At 39.8% G+C, this 21,432-nt stretch overlaps 2 protein-coding genes across 2 annotated transcripts in view; both read left to right on the forward strand.

Moving 5' to 3' along the window:
* The window catches only part of LOC129778620 (probable sulfoacetate transporter SauU), a 42,193-nt gene that overhangs the window by 14,368 nt on the left and 6,393 nt on the right, over positions 1 to 21,432 (forward strand). The window lies entirely within an intron of this gene.
* LOC129774033 (uncharacterized) lies at positions 16,695 to 20,207 on the forward strand. Its single transcript, XM_055777729.1, has one exon. It carries the CDS (start codon positions 16,695 to 16,697, stop codon positions 20,205 to 20,207), a length of 3,513 nt encoding a protein of 1,170 aa, XP_055633704.1.

Genomic DNA, 21,432 nt, shown 5'->3' on the forward strand with positions numbered 1-21,432 from the left:
GAAAACAGGTCACGTTTTTATGAAATTAAGTTAACGTTAATCACTATTTTTGCCGCGAACGGATTTTGGCGATTTACATACCAAATGAATCGGAATTTCCCTAAGATTTGTTTGATATGCTATACATTACAATCCCATGGTGTGTAAATGGTTAAAATTCATGAAAATTATAAGCGTTTCCATTTTCCCATACATTTGTTCTGTCCATTTGTGTGCTATCCCGAACAGAGCTGTCAATAACGAGCAACTTATGGACGAGCAACGAAGGGGAAATCAGAAAACTTAAAGTCTCCGTGAACAAAGGAAACGAGAAAGAACGAAGGGGAATATTTGCCTAGAGTATAAACAATGGATCTCGCTGGCAAACTTTCATTCTTCGTGAGGACACCGACTAAACAACATCATTGCTGGGCGAGCTGGACGGTGAGGAGTGGAGGAGTAATACGAGGAAAAAGTAAAGTTTTCCAAGGGCCTTTTTGAAGGTTAGAGACGAATGAACTAAAGAAGTTTAAAGTCTCACGTGTCTTAGTTTCGGATTGAGCTGTGGACGCGACCAAATTACTGACTCGCTGATGCCTCTAGCATTGCAATAATTGCATCAAACTGACGCCATTGTATTAGGGTTCTGAGCTACACAATTGTGTGGGAAACCATCAAGCTAGGCTATCGTCAGCTCACCAGGAAAATAAATGTTCTGAAATTTTGTCTGTGATTTGGTTTCGCATGACGGTAGCAGAACTCTCTCCACGAAGGATGACAGCTAAGCTGATCTAGACCGGCAATATTAACAAAAAGGGCTTCTGTTGAGAAGAGCGTAATACGGAGATAAGTGTGTGCATATGTAATTGCTTCAAGCCATCGATATATGGATATTTTTGTGTGTGTACGTGCGTGCGTTTTAACGTATTGCGCTGTTGCGGGTGAACATGTTGATCCGAACATGATGACAAGGAGGGGAGATAGCGGGAGGGAAATATTTGCGCTAGGGTATTAGTAATGAATATCTGCTGAGACAAATATTCAGCCTTTTTCCAAGCAGTTGACATTGTTTGTTTTCCGTCATCATAAAGGCTTCGTTGGTGCCTTTGACATTGTATCAATGCATTGAATTGACGCTATGGTAAAGCAGGTGTTAAGGTTGTGCATCAAAAAATTATTTGGGAATACCAAGTTATTCAATAAGTTATAATAAGTTATAAATTTATTTGGGTTCGCGTGCCAGTTGCAATACTCCCTTCAACTAGGATTGTATTGCGCTAATCTTGATCATAATGAACCAGTGCTACTCTTTTCGAGCTTGTTGAGAATAACAGGAAGAGTTTATTTAGTTTATTTAGTCACCAGGAAAATAAATGTCGTTCTGGAATGTTGTATGTGATTTGGTTTCCTTGCCAGTAGCAAAACTTTCTACACTAAGGATGATAACTGTGCTTATCTCGAGCATGTATTGTTCTGAGAAGACAAGAATGAATCATCAAACAATAATCGTCAAATGATTCTACAAGAAAAAAAATATTTCAGAGCGACCAAACTGGTAGATTGGTTATTTTTCTAAAATTTCGTAGCATTATAAAATAATATTCGCAGTTATAAATAAGCGACTTGAATTAAAGTACAGCGTAGTTCTACGTCAACAATGCGGTCGTGTCTAGGACACAGCCTCCTATAATTTTTTAATACTAATGAAAGATTATTTTTAGACTTATTGATAATTCGGAGATATTTTTCAACATCGCCAAAAATATCCAACATCAAATGATCAATAAACTATGTGAATACATTGTCATTAAATGCCCGCTTATTCTAGCAGGCTATGAACGCATTTAAATAATAAACCAGGTAGCAGAAGCTGTGATCATTCCTATTACTCCCAGATGGTCAGCACTATCCGCATCGAGATACCTCAACCATGATACCTGAACCGGAATACGGCATTAATTGCTTGTTGGGACATTGATTACAGCAAAATGAATAATTAATTATAATCGTGCTGGTAATAATAATTTCAAATTTTTAAACTATCCAGCTGGACTGATTGAAGTCGGTGTCGTGTGTGGCATTGGACGTCTAGGTAGGGAAACAGGTCGTTACTAAGTGGGTTAAAATGCGGCAAAACCTCACTCCCATTTGCTCAGACAAATAACAATGTTCCAGATGTTTGTAGCCGCTGCTCCCTACCGAATGGGAGTGTTTGATTTGTTGTTGACAGGTGCCAACCTAAACCAGTCGAAGGCGTTACCGGTTGAAGTCGGCACAATCCGCGTAAAAGATGAACAGTGGAGCTGATTATACGCAAATGAACAGATCTTGATCTTGGGAGAATACCCCATGTACAATGCTTGGATAAAAATTCAATAAGAAATAAACACGATTGATATTCTTTCAACTATAACTGAACAGCCGAACATTTCACATTCACCGCAAACCCAAGTTCACATTCCCTCTATATGCGCCACTATTTCCAATCTCCATAGGTATTAATTTCTACACTTCAGCACAACTCAGCCGATAAGCGAGCTCCATATGGATTGGGATAAAAATTGAAGCCCAATGCCGCCATAGATTCAATCTGGTCGCCATATCGGGAAGCCCAACAAACGCCGCGTGGAAGTACGACAAAAAGTGAAAGGAACAGTTGTTGTTCTGGTCAAGAATGCATGCGAGCGAATGAGAGAAGTGCGATAAACGGACAGCAATAAAAGCGATGTATTTAGCAGATTGTTCGTTTTGTTGAGGCAATGATCCGAACTGCCTCTCGAACTCTCCGGCAATAAAGCGTTCCACCTTTTCGGCACGTGGAAATAAGGAAGTGCTTGGAATTGGCTCAGATCTAATGGCGGACAAGAATTAACCTTTAGGCGGTGCAGAACACAATTTGCATAACTAGTTTTTGGAGTTATTTTCAGTTTCAAATGGGGATTTTCCAACTATTATTATTTACAATAGTCAGGAATGAACATATTTGTTAGATGTCTAGATATTTTCGCACTACGATTCACTGTTGACTTTTTCAGTTTCTGCCGGATAGAACTACTGTCAGCTAAGTTCGTCCTAATTGCTCGCCAAATCTATTCTGAGCTCATTTATTTAGGATTAATAAACAGTACCACGGTTCGATTCCTACGGTTGATGGAATTTAAATCTAGTTTGGTATATTTTATGTTTTTTGGAGCGTAACATCCAAAACATAGTTAAAATTAATTTGCCGTCGCATGAAGGGGCCAATATTCACAGGTAGCAAATGAAACATGATAATTGAGGGTTCTGGAGCATGATATGACATGGTTATCAGAACATTGTTGATGTCTTCAATTTTACTTTAGGTTAGCGAAATCGTTTCGAGTGGGACCAGTTGAATTTCGACGATTGCAAGTGGGTTTAATGTACTCCCAAACCGAACTGCCTGTCTATCACTTTTTTGTGGTAAATGGGGAACATCTAATCTCACACATTGTGAAAATTATATACTAATTGCTAAACTCTTTCGTAAACTTAGTTAATCAGTGTTAATCTACGAATGAGTGTTGTTTCTAGGAAACGAGTGGTCAATTAAAATTCGAGAAACTGACGTCTTGAAAACATGCAATTGCATTGTGGAAAATTTAAATTAATTTAAATGAAATTTGGCTGACCACTGAAAAATTCATGCACAGTTATGATGGGATAACGACAGAGTCGACGCAAGTCAATAGAAAAAGAGTGCTTGTTCAATATACGAGTAAGTATGTAACATTTCATATATGACCCCATAACTTCGATGTTTTAGGTAAAAACCTCCAAAGTTTTCAAACGTCCTCAACTCAAAAATCATCTTCAAAATTAAAAGTGAATTCGAACAACATCTTTCCCAGTATTATACAACCTGGAATTCATATCGATTGACGCAGTTTCGCGTTCACGTAATATAAAACTTCCACTCCAGTTACTCACTGATTACAAAATCGTTGAAAGATTTATGCCATAGATATCCAATCGCATTCACACATTAGATGTGTTCATCAAAGCTGTGAAATTCTATCTAGTAAAAATAATTAATGGGGCAAGTAATTGTTTCAAATGCTTCATAACGACCGATAATTATCCCTTGTGAACAATTCGATTCACTGCGTTTGATTATAACCGTTGGAGCACGATGACATGTTCCTCGGGAGATAATAATCGCCGCGTATAGAAGAGATGGGATTTTTGCATAATGTGAAATATCTTACATAACATCCAGTAACGCAATAATTACAACTGATTGTGCAGTAGAAATTATTTCAGATGTAAAAACAGGTAGTAGTATATGAATTTAGATTATCTGTACGAATTTGAAATGTTCTAATCTCATCTGAGGTTAGATATGCGCTATCTGAGGTTAGATATGTGCTATTTATATCGAATCGTAGGAAATCTGCTTTTCTTTAAGACCTTTCTAGGACACTCGTTAGCACGGACAATAACTACCTTATTGCGCAAGGTTTCAACATCTAATCGACACCTTTTGTACGCACTACCAACCATACACGTCTCGATCAATCACCCTAAAAATAAACAATTATTAAAATTATAAAAATTCAATACAGAAAAAAAGGACTCGCTTCCAACTGTTTGAATAACTCGCAATATTCAAACATCAGGCGGACAGCAATCACCATTCAAAGATAGTTAATGCAAAGCAAATTAACCTGCTAATAGGCAACTTTATCACATATTGTTTGTGAACGAGTTGCAATAGATCAGATCACTACCTGCTGGAAACAAGGGGCGGGCGAGCAAAAAAAAATCACTTCACCTCTTCTCACAACGTGTGCTCCCCTCCGAATTAATCAGACACGTCCGCAGATACACATTATACACGTCGTTGTTCCGTCCTGTGCCAGATGGTCAATTGCTGTATTTGACAGGTGTGTGGTGATTTGCCTGTGGTTCATACAGCTCCCGCGCTTGATCATTCGGACTCTAGATCAGTTGAAGGAGCGGGTGACGTAAGTCTTGCATATCACGGTCGACTCGGCCTATGGTCCGGTATCTGTTCTAGAGATGTATACACCATGTTACAGTTTTTTTTTCAAGTGGTATAAGGATCGATTTACAAGGAAGGATTATACGCGTGTGCATCGGTAATCTAATCGATAAATATTTACCTTAGGCGAGATGCTATTGATACGAACATTATTCCATGGTGATAATTGCATTTGATTTGCGGTTTGGTCGGTAATTGGATACGACTTTTTTATGTACTCAATAATGTTAGACATTTTCACAGTCTCGCCTCGGATACATGGATATAAGGACAACAATATCAATGAAACACACTCCTATTTCAACAATGACAAAATATTTCCTATGCTTTATCAATGGATCGAATCTAGCGACGATTTTAGCCATGAATTTAGTTCCGTTAGACATTAACTGCGTGGATGCAGTTATTCCATAATCACACTATAAACACACCAAGATGGTCAATAAATCTAAATTCAAAAACAATTGTTCCGAACAATCACAGTACTACGCTAAGCCGTGTCCTTAGGAACATAGTTTTCTACTTTTTAATGTTAAAGTCTTGTCCAGTTAGAATCCGTACGCGTTGCACATTTTACAGCGGCACAGTCAGTGGCCGCTGCAAGAAAGTTTTTACAGCGGTTTGTTTACAAATGTTTCCTCTTCTGGTGGTAAAAGTTTCAAATTTTTTCGTGCCGTAAGTCCGGAGTTATTCCACATGGAAGACAGAAGAAGAAAATTAATCTTGCACACCCACGTTGACAATCCAACGTGGTCGGGTGCGAAGATCGCGAAACAGTTGGATATCGCTAAAACTACCGTATGTGATGTGCTCAGACGATTCCGCGAGCGGAACAGCGTGGACCGGGCGGTTCAAAAGAAGCGTCGAAGCGGAACCTACGATCGTCAGCTGAATTGGAAGGTGTTGAGAACCGTCAGAGCAAACCCTGAACTGTCCGAACATGATATCGCTCAGAAATACGGTGCCGCTCGTAGTACCGTTCGACGAATCATTCACCGAGCTGGACTTCATTCCTACAAAGCAATCAAGCAACCAAATAGGACGATGAAGCAGAGTCTAGTGACGAAAACTCGCGCTCGTAAGTTGTATTATCAGGTACTAACGAAGTACCATGGATGCCTGCTCCAGGATGACGAAACTTATGTAAAAATGGACTTCGGCCAACTTCCGGGACAAAAATTTTATCTTTCCACGGCACGAGGCGATGTCCCCGCCAAATTCAAGTTCATGTTCATGGACAAATTTGCCAAGAAGATGATGATCTGGCAGGGTATATGCACCTGTGGTGCGAAGACGCCGGTTTTCATCACTACAAAGACCATGGATTCGAAATTGTACAAGGAAGAGTGCCTGAAGGAGCGTGTGTTGCCTTTCATAAAGGCACACAATGGTCCCGTTAAGTTTTGGCCTGACTTAGCGAGTTGCCACTATAGCCGGGAGGTTCTCCAGTGGTACCGCGACAACGGGGTGGATTTTATCGAGAAGGAGTTCAACCCACCAAACTGCCCCCAATTCCGCCCAATTGAAAAATATTGGGCGATTATGAAGCGGAAGCTAAAGAAGACCGGAAAAATGGCTCGGGACGCTGCAGGGATGACCAGATTCTGGAAAAAACTGGCCACAGAGGTCGACACTGCCGCTGTGCAACGTTTGATGGGAGGAATCACCAGAAAAGTGAGAAGTTTCATCAGAAATGAAGAAAAATAATTTTAAGGACATTTTTTTGTAAAAGTGCAAGAATATATCTTTCTTTTGGTTGATCACTCTTTTTTGTATGTCATTCTATCTCCGAGATATAAATGATTTCTTCCGTACGGATTCTAACTGGACAAGACTTTATAAAAAATTCTGCTTTGATTATATTGTTTACTACAGGGTCTTTCAGATTAAACGCTCACGCAAAAAAAAATCGAATCGCTCCTTATAATTTTTTTCCCCTCTGTTGATGGTAACACTGCATTCTCCACTTCGGGATGATAAAATTTGGCTACTCGTTCAGTCTGATCGTATGGTTTTTAGTGTCAAGATGTACAATTTACAAGAATGTGTATTTTTAGTGAAATCGCATTACTCGAGCAACCGAAGCCTTAATGAAACTTTGTCTTCTTATGGTAAGAATTTCAACATTTTTCGTCGTCGATTACTTTCTCTGGGGGTGCGTGAAGGACCGTTGCTATGTTAATAAGCCACAATGGAGGAACATAAGATAAAATAAATCGGATTTTCAACATCACCGAAGTCGTAATGTTAGAGTTCTGCATGAAGAATTTTGTTCGTCGGTTAAAACTCGTTATCGAAGAAAGGGGTGGTTAATCTAAAATGTCCTAAAATAAACTTTATTTTCCTTTTTTAAAAATAAAAATTTCACTTTTGTAGAAGTTATTAAAATTTGTTGCGTGACCGTTTAATCTGAAAGACTCTGTAGTTCGCCCAAAGAACGTCGTTCCGCCCAAAATTGATTTTTTATGAATACTTCCGAATAGTTTACTTCAAGACTACGCAAGACACGCAAGTAAAAAAAAAACAAAGAGATGTATTTTGTTTTTGCTCTCGAAGAATTTAATTGAGAATAAAAAGACGAGTGAGTAATTTCGAGGACATAACTGTAATGCATAGTACTACTTTTTAAGGAGGCGACCTGGCGTAGTGGTAACATCCATGCCTCTCACGCTAAAGGTCACGAGTTCAATTCTCACTCCAGACATTCTTTCAAAAATGGAAGTAAAAAGTAACGAACCAGCCAAAAGTGTTGAAAGTCACTATAATAGAGATAAAAAAAGTACTACTTCAGCCTCCAGTGACCAAGGATTGTCAATTTAAATAACATATTGAATGTCCAAGTAAATAGCATATCCAGTATCAGTTAGCAAAATCACATCTCCAACGCTCTCAAAACACTGTTATCAAAAAAATATAATCCACGAATTATACTATGCAGCACCTTTCGTAGAACGACCACACAAAATCCGAGCCGAAGCGGTTATGTGATGGCGGCGAAAACAACAGCAGCGGAACAAATTTTCACCTTCAGTTTTCAACCGAAGAACACACCTCTTATCGCAGTACAATACTTTCTTCACATCCGATTCAAAACGTTTTGCACTTTGACGCTACTTATAACTCGGGAACAATGCTAGAATTTAAGAAAAATGAATGGTCGACTTGAGAACAATCAAAAATTTACATAAGCTCTCTCCTGGCAAAAATATATATAGGTCACACTCGATTATATGTGATTCGATTATATACAGTTTGGAAAAAAAATATTTTTTTATATTTCAAATATGACTTATTTCAAGAAGAAATGTAACCTTTCAACGTTAAGGTGAAGTTTAAGTGACTATTACATGTACAGTGGGGTAAAAATCGTGATTTTTGAAATTTTTTCTTGAATTTTCATCAGGAATTGTTTATATCGATATTGCAGTCAAATTAAGAAAGATAGAAGTTGGGTGTCAAAGAACAAATTGTAGAGCGATTGAAGAGCTTCAATTTAATTGATAGAAATAATCTAGTTTAATAAAAATTTTTGGGATAAAATGATTAATAACACATTCAAAATTATTAACTTTTAAATTTGTCACTTCCAAAATGTTATTAAAATCCACTAATATAGTTGTTCCACTACTACATCCTGTACTAAATTTTCTCATCTTTCAAATGAAAGCATCAGAATCGTCTTCCGTAGCGTACTTTGTAATGTAGAGCCAGTTTGAGGCAACTGTGTGAATGTGACGTTAACACATAAGTCACGGGCATTCGAAAATTCTATCCCATCGCCTGCTCTGTGTATGCCTTGTCTATATGACAGTGAGCACACCGATATCGTGCTTCACTACGAAAAGCTGAGGCCGTGAAGATGAATTACAGTAGAACCCCGATTATCGAGCGGATGATCCGCGGTGCGGATTATTCGCAACAGTGAATTCCATAGTGAATCTATAGTAAAACGTAGAGTATTCTTCCCAATTTTGCTATTTTCCTCCAAAATTTTCCAATTTTTCTCGCCAAAATACTTTTCTTCTATGGGCAGAAACGGACACAACAAAATAAATACAGCTGAAACCGGATGATCCGTTCTCAAGCTTTGCGCTTAACAACACTAAATTTTGTCCAAGATGCGATTGAACTTCGAGGGGTTTTACGGGTGATTTACACGCACTTGAATTTTGCGTTAGAGTCGAACCACTTTCGGTAAAAAAACATATGAAAAGATTTACCGCGTTTTCTGGCGAGATAATTTCTTCGGCGTGCACTATCCAGCAGCTTTATTATAATTAACTTTTGTTTTACTACTAAGGGTCATTTATACATCCGTATTCTCTAGTAGTGTTTGTAATTCTTGAAAGAAACAATCGTTTCCTGTTGTCTGTCAACCCTATCAGTAGGTATAATATATATCTAGTTGACCTAACTCACACCTTTTATAGCAAGAGAAATAATTAAAAATTTCAATATAATTCATAATTCAATCGATTTCGATATTCTACTGCAGACAAACACATTTGGTGATTTATTTTTATTTATACAGCCATTCCAAGCCGAACAGATATAGTAGTTCTCAGATTGTCGTGAATTTTTTTTTTAATTTTTATTTTTCTAAATTTAAAAAAAAACTATTAGGGTGCCCAACTTCACTTTAGAGTGGTTCGAAAAATCAATTTTTTCCAAAAATGGAATGAGTTTTTTCCCAAAATTTATAACTTTTGAACTACTGGACCGATTAAGATGATCGACATATCAGTCAAGGATCTAATCTTCTTTGGAAGAAATATTTCAGTAGCAAAAAAAATTTTTTGTTCGTAATTTTTGATTATATTTGTTTTTTGTAGATTTCATGGCTTTGGACTAGAGGGCGCTATATTTTTTTATATTGTTTGTTTGAAAGCTCAGACTCAGGATACGTTCTAGGTGTTTTATTTGGAATAAAAATCTCAACTGAAAACTCATAAACATGACGCAAGTAATACTACGTTGAGACGGCTAAGTTCCTCCAGGAACGTTGGAGCCACTGGAGAGGAAAAATAAAGTTAATGGAGTTTCGTAAGATTCGAAGAAGAAACGGTTTGAAAGAGTAACTCTCCTACCATCACGGCATGGTCAGCAAGACTTTGTCCTTTCAGATGAAAAGCTATTTCTCTTGCAACGTTCTCACAATGTGCAAAGAGACAGATTGTGGCCCTACAGTTCGGAAAATATCCCAGATAGTGACTAAAACATTCCACGATTCCACACCGCATCCATGATGGTTTGGAGAGGTATTTGAGAATACGGCAAACTACCACATGTTTTTATTGAGAAAGGCGTTAAAGTTAATGCTTTATATCAGGGGTTTTCAGATTTTTTTTATGGCAGAGCACTTTTTATAGCAAAACATTTGACGGAGCACCTGCATTTTTACATCAATAAAACAAACCCTATTTACTCTGACATTACCCAACCGGAAACAACTCTATTTCGGATACGCGTCCCAGTTACACGACATCTGACCCAGAGTAAACAAAATAACTACTATATGCCGAGTGAAATTAAATTAAAAAATTGCTTTTTCAAGGGAAGGTGTTGTATACGCACCTACCGTCAAAAGTATTGCACCTAGCGTCAACGATGAAACAATTGACAGCAAAGCGGAAGCAACGATGACAGCCGAATAAAGGAGTAGACAAACCATTGCGTGTTGAAGGAGTCTTTTGTTAGTGCCTATTCAAACTATTATCACAGTTGGAATCACAGGATCGTTTCTTATATAGTTAAAAATTTTATTATTCTACTTAGTATATATAGTATATAATTAAAATTTATATTTTTCTACTTAATACTAGTGGTGAGTCTAATTCTAAAACCTACAGCAAAATAAAATAAAATAATAAAAAGCTGAATCTTAATGATATAGGCTGAATCTTAATGATATAGGTCTCCATATAAAATCGGATCGTGTAAATTTTATTTCTGTCCCGGAGGATATTATTTCGGAAATTTTCAGTCCTGTTGATCGAAGTTCAACAGTGGGTGTTCAAGAAATTTTCTTGACATGCCTTGGGATATGTAAAGTAATGGGCTTGGAGTATGGGCTCAAATTAGGCTTGGTTTGCTCAGCTGCTAGAACTCGGAAACCATCGCAATTGCGGACCGTGGCCGGGTATTTGATAAAGCGAGATTTCCCTCGTAAATTCATTGCTTATATTGATATAGGCATTGGGTACAATTTCCGATCGGTCTAGGGTCTTCCCGTGCTGGAAATTCTCTCGACATGCCATGGAATAAATGCTTTCGACAAAAGCTTAAGAGGTTCTTTCGATTAGTGATCTATGTCTGCGACAATAACCAGTCCGTTTCCTTTTCAATTTAGTGTGCTAACTCGTTAATATGATGTAATAAAGAAATACAGTAATTCAATTATTATCAATAAGATAACTCGTCCCGCTCAAACATTTGTAGGGGAATGAGGTGGGACCAAAATCTCAGCTAAATACTAATAAAAGCTGACACGGGGAGTTTACTAGAGATTACATTCTTTGTGTGGACACCGACTGGACAACATCGTTGCTGGACGAGCTGGACGGCGAGGGATCGAGTGCCTTTCTCAAGGCAAGAGGGTGGAGGTGGTAGCGTTGGAGTAAATAGAGTAGAGTTTTCAAAGGGCCTTTCTCAAGGCTAGAGACGAATGAACTGTAAAAGTTTAAAGTCTCTATAATACAAGACCTTCCTTCCTTCCTTACTAGAGATTTGATGCTCACTTAAATTGTGAAACCCACGGCTGACCGGTCAATCCGGTCTGTCCATTTATTTATATTCTAACAAAACAATAATGCAATAATCTTATGATACTCGATACTAAACATCGCTTAAATGAACGAAGTGGGAAGAAAGTACAGTTTAAGATTTAGTAGAACTTGTTAAGGGCAATGGTCGTGAAATGAACTGATAGCGAACATGTTGGCCGATTGAGATTCGTGCTTCATCTTTAATACGATCGTGAACTAATCAACGGGTAACAAAAAAAAATCAACATTAAAATCAATGGAAGTTTTCGATATATACAGTTGAACAATCTCTACAATCCCTATAATTCATCCCATTTATAATCAATTTCAAATTTTATTTTCACAATCTAGTGTCGGGACGCGTGTATTCTCGAGCTTGGTGTACAATCAAAGCGTGTTATTTGACAAAAAAATCTCGGCACTAATTTAATAATGATGCAAGTAAAACAACGCCGAGAAGGTGTAGTTCCTTTATGAACGTTGTGCCATCTATGATGAAAAATAAATTCACTGACAACTGTAGAACCCCGATTATCCGCGGAACAGGGTGGCAAGGTCACCATGGATAACAAAAGTTGTGGATAACGCGTATACATCAGTAATAAGTAATTTGGAGTCTTGGCCAGAATTAAAAAGCCTGGCTCTAACAACTATCCAATAAATTCTGGAAAGGTCTATAGAACAAGGATGTAGGGGAACCGCGGGTAATACGAACAGTGGGGGTAATATGGACAGGTGGTTCATTTGTATAGTTACATTTTGAATTTCAAATTTCTGTTAATTAATATACCTTCTACATGTTATTCTATAATATTTAAGCCACCCTATGGCAATGAATACTGATCAAAAGAGGAAAAGGGAAAGAAAAACCAAAAATCATGAATGATTCCGCATCCACAATGTTATTTTCGCTGCTTCGATATTAAGCATTTTGAGTGGTTTAATATCAAAATTCAATTCGCTGATAGTTACATTTCGGTTTGTGAGTTAACAGAGAAGCGATATTAGGTATGTACGGTAAGGTGAATTAATTTTTAGTGGAAAATTTAAATTATTGAAAAATATTGTACCGGTTAAACGGACAGTTGCCAGTGGGAGTGAGATGCACTGTGGTGGATCACATCATTGAGGAAGATGGCGGTTCCTTCGGCTGAAGGTGGCCAGAATGGTGATAGTTCAGGAACTTAGTTCGGATGTGGCTTGCACAGGAAAATTAAATACTGGAAAACAAAAACTTGGCAAATTTATTAATAACGATGTAACACGGTAAACGTTTGGAAATGGAATGAATTATATTGGGAAGGAACTTCTAGATGCACTTGTTTTGTACGTATGTGTTCGGCATCGGAATATGCTGCTGTTGTAGTTGTGTTATGCACCACATATTGCATTTTTGAGGGAAGGGAGAGGATTGGATGGGAATAAGGATAGGGATGGACAGGGAAATCTAATTCATGGAACACTTGTTCCATATTCGCGCTGTCGGTCGCGAACAGACTGTGAAAAGTCTGTTCAATCTGTTCCTAAGGAATGCCCTGCGTCTATAAATGGAAATCAAATCGCCAAATGTGGACTGTTCAGAAGCTGTCTGGAACCAAAAGCTAAATAGTTGAGGGTGTGTCCGTTTGTACTGCTGAAAATCACGATATCACTTCTAGGTGTATTAATTCGATTTTTTCATCATTCAATGGACATTCGTGACCTTGGTTGAATAAAATTATTCCTCTCGCGATCGATAAACCTCTACGTTTCATATATTACAAACCTGTCCATATTACCCCCACTATATGTCCATTTTACCCGCACCGAAAAAATGTTGCATATTTCGGTCTGCTTTGATTTGAGTTGAAAAACACTTTTTTGTAAAACATTTGACCAATTGTATAGAAAGACAGTACATTGAATTGCAAGAAACTGCATCAAAGTTTTGGGAAACATGAGTTTCCAAAGATATAATTGAAATTCTTTTTAACATGTCCGTTTTACCCCCACCTCCCCTACAACAAACCCGTCTGTAATGCTCAACGTTCGCATTATATCACCAATTACCAATTACGTAGTTACGGCTGTGTAATCGGTACACCATCGACAGAAATATCATGGTGTTGCAACAGTCGACGCACCTCCCATCAAGAGCATTGGCCTACCAACATGCTAGAAAAAAATATAAACAGTGATCTATACAAATTGAAGAATAGCATCGAGATTAATAGAATTGATTCCTGAAAAGAAAGTTATTATGAGAAATATATGAATTTAAAATATTATATAGAAACTAAACGTAAGTTGTAATAAGTTATAATATCTGTTACTTACCTGTTACTTACCTATACAACTGTCATTTGTAGGAATAATTTAACTTATCTTTATACTTACCTGAAACCAGCGAAAAGACCTGAAATAAAGGTGGATAAGAATTCGGAAATTGATTGTTTCATCTCAAGGAAATTCAACAAATTAAATTATTCGTTTTATTGCACGAATAAAATGTCGAAGAAAGCGACATCATCACAAAAATGTAGATCCGGCGAAGGAGAAGCTACTGATGCCCAACGATCGACTGTTCATTGCCAGGTATGCGGGAACGAAGACAACAGTCGTATGGTACAGTGGGACAAGTGCGACAAATGGTACCATTTCGAGTGCGTCGGTGTCACGCAGGATATCCAGAATCAGGATTGGATCTGCCATATCTGCCAGAGGAAACTACAACAAAGTAAAAAACCAACGACGAATGTTTTACCTCCAGGAATTACAACAACGAAGCATATTCCTTTATCGCTCAGTACAGCAGAGCTAGTAAGTAAAAATCCGAACGTTCTCACAATAAATGCGCAACGGTCGCAAGATGACCAAACTGTTTCGAATTATACGTACGCCCCCACAACCACAATTATATCGTTAACCGCCCCCAGTGCAGTCACGTCTATGGTCACCGTTACTGCACCAAGTACAGTCTCATTACCAAATATTTTGCCATCTAGTTCGCTCGTGAGTCAAAATCAAAATCGTGTTACAGTTAGTGGAGCGCAACCTACAAATGCAACGCTGGGTCCACTTTGTTCTTCGACAGTGATCCAAACAACGTCAACGTCTAGTGTATCAACGCAACCTGTCCATCAAGCTACTGCCCCGTCATTGGAAGCACCGCGCGTACCGCCTACAAATAATCCACAAAACAACAATCAACAAGGTTTTGTGGGTACTTCGAGACGGTCTTCGAAAGCAACGAGTTCCAAGATGAGTAACAATCAGCGACGATTGCAGTTACAGTTGCAGATGCTGGATGAAGAACGTAAACTACAAGAACAAGAAGAAACCAGGAAGCGCGAGTATCTACTTAAACGGTATAATTTGTTGATCGGTATCGCAGATGAGAAAACGTCGAGAGCAAGTGAAGTTGAAGAAGGTTCTATTGAGAAAGTTGAACGGTGGCTTCAGAATGACGGACAAGTCAATCAAGAACAAATTCCCTGTGTACACACGATTCCAGTGGATCCAGTTACGTCGGTATCAATGCCGTTACAACAACAACAGTTGACATGCCAATCTGTGCCACAGAATCCTCCAGTCAATCAACAGTCTGTTTATCAGCATCCTTCAGTTATCGAGGCCCCTCCTATTCCTCAACATGTGGTTCAACCAAGTGGACCGAGCCATTATCAGTCCGCCAGTCAAGGGTTCAACACGAACGCTCCCGAATTTGTGCCGATACAACGATCGACTCCAAGACGATATACTATCCATGATGAATACGACGAAGGACACAATTTATCACGCAGTCAAGTAGCAGCTTGACAAGCTGTTTCTCGTGAGCTCCCAACGTTCAGTGGTTATCCCGAAGAGTGGCCATTATTTTTTGCTACCTTCAACACTACTACTAACATGTGTGGTTATACTCCTGAAGAAAATCTAGTCCGATTGCAGAAGTGCCTGAAAGGAAAAGCATATGAGGCAGTCAAATGTCGACTAATGCATCCAGCAAACGTTTCTGGGATCATTTCTACTTTAAAGATGCTATACGGAAACCCAGAAATTATTGTTCAAAGTTTAATCGGTAAAATTCAGGCAACTCCTGCACCCAAAGCGGACAAACTGGAGTCGCTGATCGAATTCGCCCTTGCTGTTCAAAATCTGTATGCGACTATCGAAGCATGCGGGTTAGAAGAGTATGCGTATAACATAACTCTTCAGAGAGAGCTAGTTGAAAAGTTGACTCCGACTATGAAATTTGAGTGGGCTAAACATCGACGTTCTCTACCCAATGCAAATTTGTCTTGTTTCGCAACTTGGTTGTATGATATGGCTAAAACTATTTCACCTATCGCAGCAATGTCGGTGTATGAAAATAAAGGTCAAAAAACTTCCAGAAAGGGGGCAGTCTTCTTCAACGCTCAAATCGACGAAATCAAACCGAGTACTTCCAGAAAAGAGGCAGTCTTCTTCAATGCTCAAACCGAGGAAGCCAAACCGAGTACAGCATTAAAACTGACAACTTTACCAAGGATGTCCAAATCAGAGGTAACAACGATACCGTGTATAGTATGCAAACAAAAGTGTTGTTTAGTCGAGAAATGTGCGCGATTTGCCGAGCTAGGTTACAGTTCTCGCTGGGCAGTGGTGCACGAATTCGGTCTATGTAGAAAATGTTTAAAGAAACATAAGGGAATGTGCAAGAAGCAGCAAGCATGTGGGCAGAATGGCTGCACATTCAAACATCATCGACTTCTCCACAGTCATCAACGAGATTCGGTTAGTTCAACTGTTGTCAACAGTGCCAGAACAGATATATCTGCAGAGCGTGACTGCAATACGCATCGCGTTCCCTCTCAACGTGTTTTATTCCGTGTCGTTCCAGTATTCCTGTATGGTCGCATAGGCATATCAAGACGTATGCCTTTTTGGATGATGGTTCGTCGTTAACGATGATTGATTCTGCGTTGGCGGCTGAGCTAGATTTAAACAGTCAACCTGAGCCGTTATGTCTGACATGGACTGGTGACAAGCGTCGTTATGAAGGAGATTCCAGGAAATTAAGCGTCGAGATTTCCGGTACGGGCAGCAACCATAAGAAGTACCGCCTGCAAGAGGTACACACGGTGGCAAATCTCGGCCTTTTCAAACAATCCCTGAACGCGAAGGAACTTTCAAAGCAACATGAACATCTGCGAGGAATTCCTGTTGAGACCTACTCGCATGTCCAACCTCAAATCTTAATTGGAATAGATAACCAGTACCTTATTCGACACTTAAAGGGCAAAGAAGGTAGTATGCAAGAACCCATTGCAACCAAGACTCGTCTCGGCTGGATTATTCACGGTAGTCTAGGTGCGGCAAATGGCGAATATGTAGGACACCATAGAATTGACCTTTGTCAGTGCAATGAAAAAACCGATCAGCTACGACAAGACGTGCGGAACTACTTCTCATTGGATTCACTTGGAATCGCGAAACCGGATAAACTTCTTCTCTCCAACGAAGATAGACGTGCGCATGAGCTACTACAATCTGTAGTTCGCACCAAAAGTGGAAAATATGAAACCAGCTTACTATGGAAGTATAATGAGTTACGTCTTCCTAACAGTAAACCGATGGCTCTCCAACGCTTTCGGTGCCTAGAAACGCGTCTGAAGAAAGACCCTACTTTAGCTGATTCATTACGCTCTATTATAGCCAGTTATTTGGAGAAAGGCTACATCAGAAAGCTCACCGATGATGAAGTTACCGAAACTCGAGATCGTGTATGGTACTTACCCATCTTCCCCGTCCTTAATCCTAATAAACCAAATAAAACAAGAATTGTATGGGATGCAGCAGCTAAAGTCAATGGTGTGTCGCTGAATTCGTTCCTGCTGAAAGGGCCTGACCAGCTCAATTCGCTCAGTTCAATCCTCTACAAATTTCGACAACACCGAGTGGCAATATGTGGTGACATCAGGAAGATGTTTCACCAGGTTCTCATCTCAAAAACAGACCAAAATTGCCAACGTTTCTTATGGAGAGATAATGCCTCGGACGTGGAGCCGAGTGTCTATATAATGCAAGTGATGACGTTCGGGGCATGTTGTTCACCTAGTTGCACCCAGTACGTAAAAAATTTGAACGCGAAGCAGTACGCCGGTCAATTTCCGAGGGCATCGAAAGCAATACAAGATGACCACTACGTGGACGACATGTTGGTGAGCGTCGAGACTGAAAAAGAGGCAATAAAACTTGCTCAAGAGGTTCGTTTCATCCACGCACAAGCTGGCTTTGAAATTCGAAATTGGATGTCAAACTCTTTGGAGGTTTTGTCAGCTATGAACCAACGAAAGGCGCCAGAAAAGAATTTAGATGTTGGCTCGGAAATGGCAACCGAGAAGGTGCTGGGGATGTGGTGGTGCACTGCTACGGACACGTTCATATTCAAGCTGTCGGCAAAACAAGATGCTGAGTTGATGAGAGGTAGACGAAAACCAACCAAAAGAGAAGTGTTACGTATGCTCGCATGTATATTTGATCCCCTGGGACTGCTGTCAAACCTGCTGATCTACCTGAAAGTTCTTCTTCAGGAAATGTGGCGTTCTTCAATAGGTTGGGACGATGAGGTACCGGTGTCACTCCAGGAGAAGTGGGAGTATTGGCTTGAGGTTCTTCCGTCTGTAGAAGGCATACGAATTCCCCGATGCTACCAGCTAAATACGTCGCTAGGATTACGAACTAAGGTTCAGTTGCACACTTTTGTCGACGCGAGTGAATTGGGTTACGCTGCAGTGGTCTATCTTCGATTCGAAGAAAATAATATTATCGAGTGCGCTATAGTTGCGGCGAAATCTCGCGTGACCCCACTGAAGTTTGTCTCCATTCCGAGACTAGAATTGCAGGCGGCAGTAATTGGTACGAGACTGGCCGATACCGTAATGAAATCTCTAGAGATCAACATAGACCAACGTATATTCTGGACGGATTCACGAGACGTTCTATGCTGGATTCGGTCCGATCACAGACGATATTCACAATTCGTCGCCTTCCGTATCAGTGAGATACTGGATACAACTAGTATCAACGACTGGAGATGGGTACCCACAAGAGAAAACGTGGCTGACGAAGCCACTAAGTGGCAACGCAAGCCAGTTCTTGGAAGTGGAAGCAGATGGTTGCGGGGACCCGAATTTATCTGGCAAAGCAGTGATCACTGGCCTACTGAACCCCTTCATACCAGTACATCAGAAACGGAACTGCGCGTTAATGTGTTTTTTCACGAAATAGATCAGCAATCAACATCAGTAATAAACGTAGAAAGTTATTCTTCCTGGAAAAGATTATTGCGGGTTACAGCATACGTACTACGTTTTCCGGCGAACATCAAGCGTTGTGTGAAAAGAAGTAACCAGTGTAAAGGCCCACTGACTGGCGAGGAACTTCAGATGGCTGAAGACTATCTGCTCAAACAAGCTCAGCGTGACGCTCATTCTGCGGATATTGCTATCCTCTCGACTGACAAGAAATCTATACGGAAGACAAGCTCAATTTACCAATTAAACCCTTTTCTCGACGACAAACGAATCATGCGAATGCACGGCAGAATTGGTATGTGTAAAAACGCCACAATGGACGCAAAAAACCCAATAATACTTCCCAAGGATCACCATATCACCAGGTTGATCGTACGATATACTCACGAGCGTTATTTTCACCGCAATCACGAGACTGTCGTCAACGAGCTACGACAAAAGTATTTCATTCCAAAAATACGAAACGTTTTCAAGAAAGTTATGGCAGAATGTCAGACGTGCAAAAATTTGAAGGCAACGCCAATCCCACCACCTATGGGCGATTTGCCAAGCGGCAGACTTGCTGCGTTCACTAGACCTTTTTCTTACGCAGGGATCGATTACTTTGGTCCCATTTCTGTATCTGTGGGGCGGCGAATTGAAAAACGATGGGGCGTACTAATTACATGTCTTACAATTCGAGCAGTACATATCGAGATCGCGCGTTCTCTAAGCGCTAATTCATGCGTACTAGCGGTGAGGAATTTCATGGCAAGGCGAGGTGTACCAATCCGGTTCTATAGTGATCGTGGCACCAACTTCACAGCAACAAATAAGGAATTGAAGAAAGCTCTATCCGAACTGGACCAAGAGCAAATCATACAGGAGATTATCAGTCCGAATACTGCATGGCCATTCCTTCCACCGGCCTCCCCTCACATGGGTGGCGCTTGGGAACGCTTGGTGCGATCCGTGAAAGTGAATCTGGCCCGCATCAACAAAGAACGCAACCCTTCCGACGAAATTCTTCGCAATATGCTCATCGAGATTGAGAACGTCATCAATTCCCGTCCTCTTACGGAAATTCCTATTGAAGATCCAGATGATCAAGTGCTCACACCGAACCACTTTCTTCTTGGTTCCTCTAGTGGACTGAAACCAGCGACTCTTCTGACAGACGATTAAATTACACTGCGACAGAATTGGCGAGTTTCCCAGGTCGAGGCTAACATATTTTGGCGACGATGGGTGCATGATTATCTCCCAGTAATCACGAGAAGAACAAAATGGTTTTCATCGGTAAAATCAATCGAAATAGATGATGTTGTGCTGGTGGTTGATCCTTCGTTTCCCCGGAATTGTTGGCCAAAAGGACGAGTCCTGTCGGTGAACAAAAGTCGAGATGGACAAGTGAGATCTGCAGCGGTACAAACAGCTTGCGGCATCTATGAACGCCCGGTGGTTAGATTGGCAGTTTTGGACATCCGGTGCGAGAGGAACGTAAACCTGGAAGCAGGTGTACCCGGGGGGAGTGTTACGGCTGTGTAATCGGTACACCATCGACAGAAATATCATGGTGTTGCAACAGTCGACGCACCTCCCATCAAGAGCATTGGCCTACCAACATGCTAGAAAAAAATATAAACAGTGATCTATACAAATTGAAGAATAGCATCGAGATTAATAGAATTGATTCCTGAAAAGAAAGTTATTATGAGAAATAGTTGAATTTAAAATATTATATAGAAACTAAACGTAAGTTGTAATAAGTTATAATATCTGTTACTTACCTGTTACTTACCTATACAACTGTCATTTGTAGGAATAATTTAACTTACCTGAAACCAGCGAATAGACCTGAAATAAAGGTGGTTAAGAATTCGGAAATTGATTGTTTCATCTCAAGGAAATTCAACATATTGTACTATTCAACAACAAAGTCGTGTTGCTTCAGTCCTTGTTTTTGATGATTACAATAAAATTGAGCATTTCTTTGAGGATCCAAACTTTGAAACATTCCATTTCACTCGCTCACAGATTATCGGTGTTCTACTGTATTTCAATTCCAATTGAATCAATAAACCCGGATTTATTGCGACAATCGTGTTACACCCCCAGATCAAGTGTATCGATGATCTATTCAATGGCGTGTGAACTTTTCGCGCCATTGTTTTAATCGTATCAAAGACCGCGACAGGGACATGTTGTCTGACGCTAATGTTGGCGCATATATGCAAATTCACCGACAATATCTGTGAAGAACGTATTGACTCTTCACTATCATCTATCTTTTGACTGGAATTGCAAATCAATATGAATTTATTGATCACGATTTCGATGTAATTCAACTCGATAATACAAAGCGTGCCTTTTTCCACTGTTTGTTAGTTTGAGAGGGTGTGTATTCGAG

The sequence above is a fragment of the Toxorhynchites rutilus genome, chromosome 3 (genome assembly GCF_029784135.1).
Source record: "Toxorhynchites rutilus septentrionalis strain SRP chromosome 3, ASM2978413v1, whole genome shotgun sequence".
NCBI lineage: Eukaryota > Metazoa > Arthropoda > Insecta > Diptera > Culicidae > Toxorhynchites > Toxorhynchites rutilus.

Coding starts and splice junctions, on each gene's coding strand:
- LOC129774033 (XM_055777729.1), top strand. CDS start 16,695: ATGATTGATTCTGCGTTGGCGGCTGAGCTAGATTTAAACAGTCAACCT.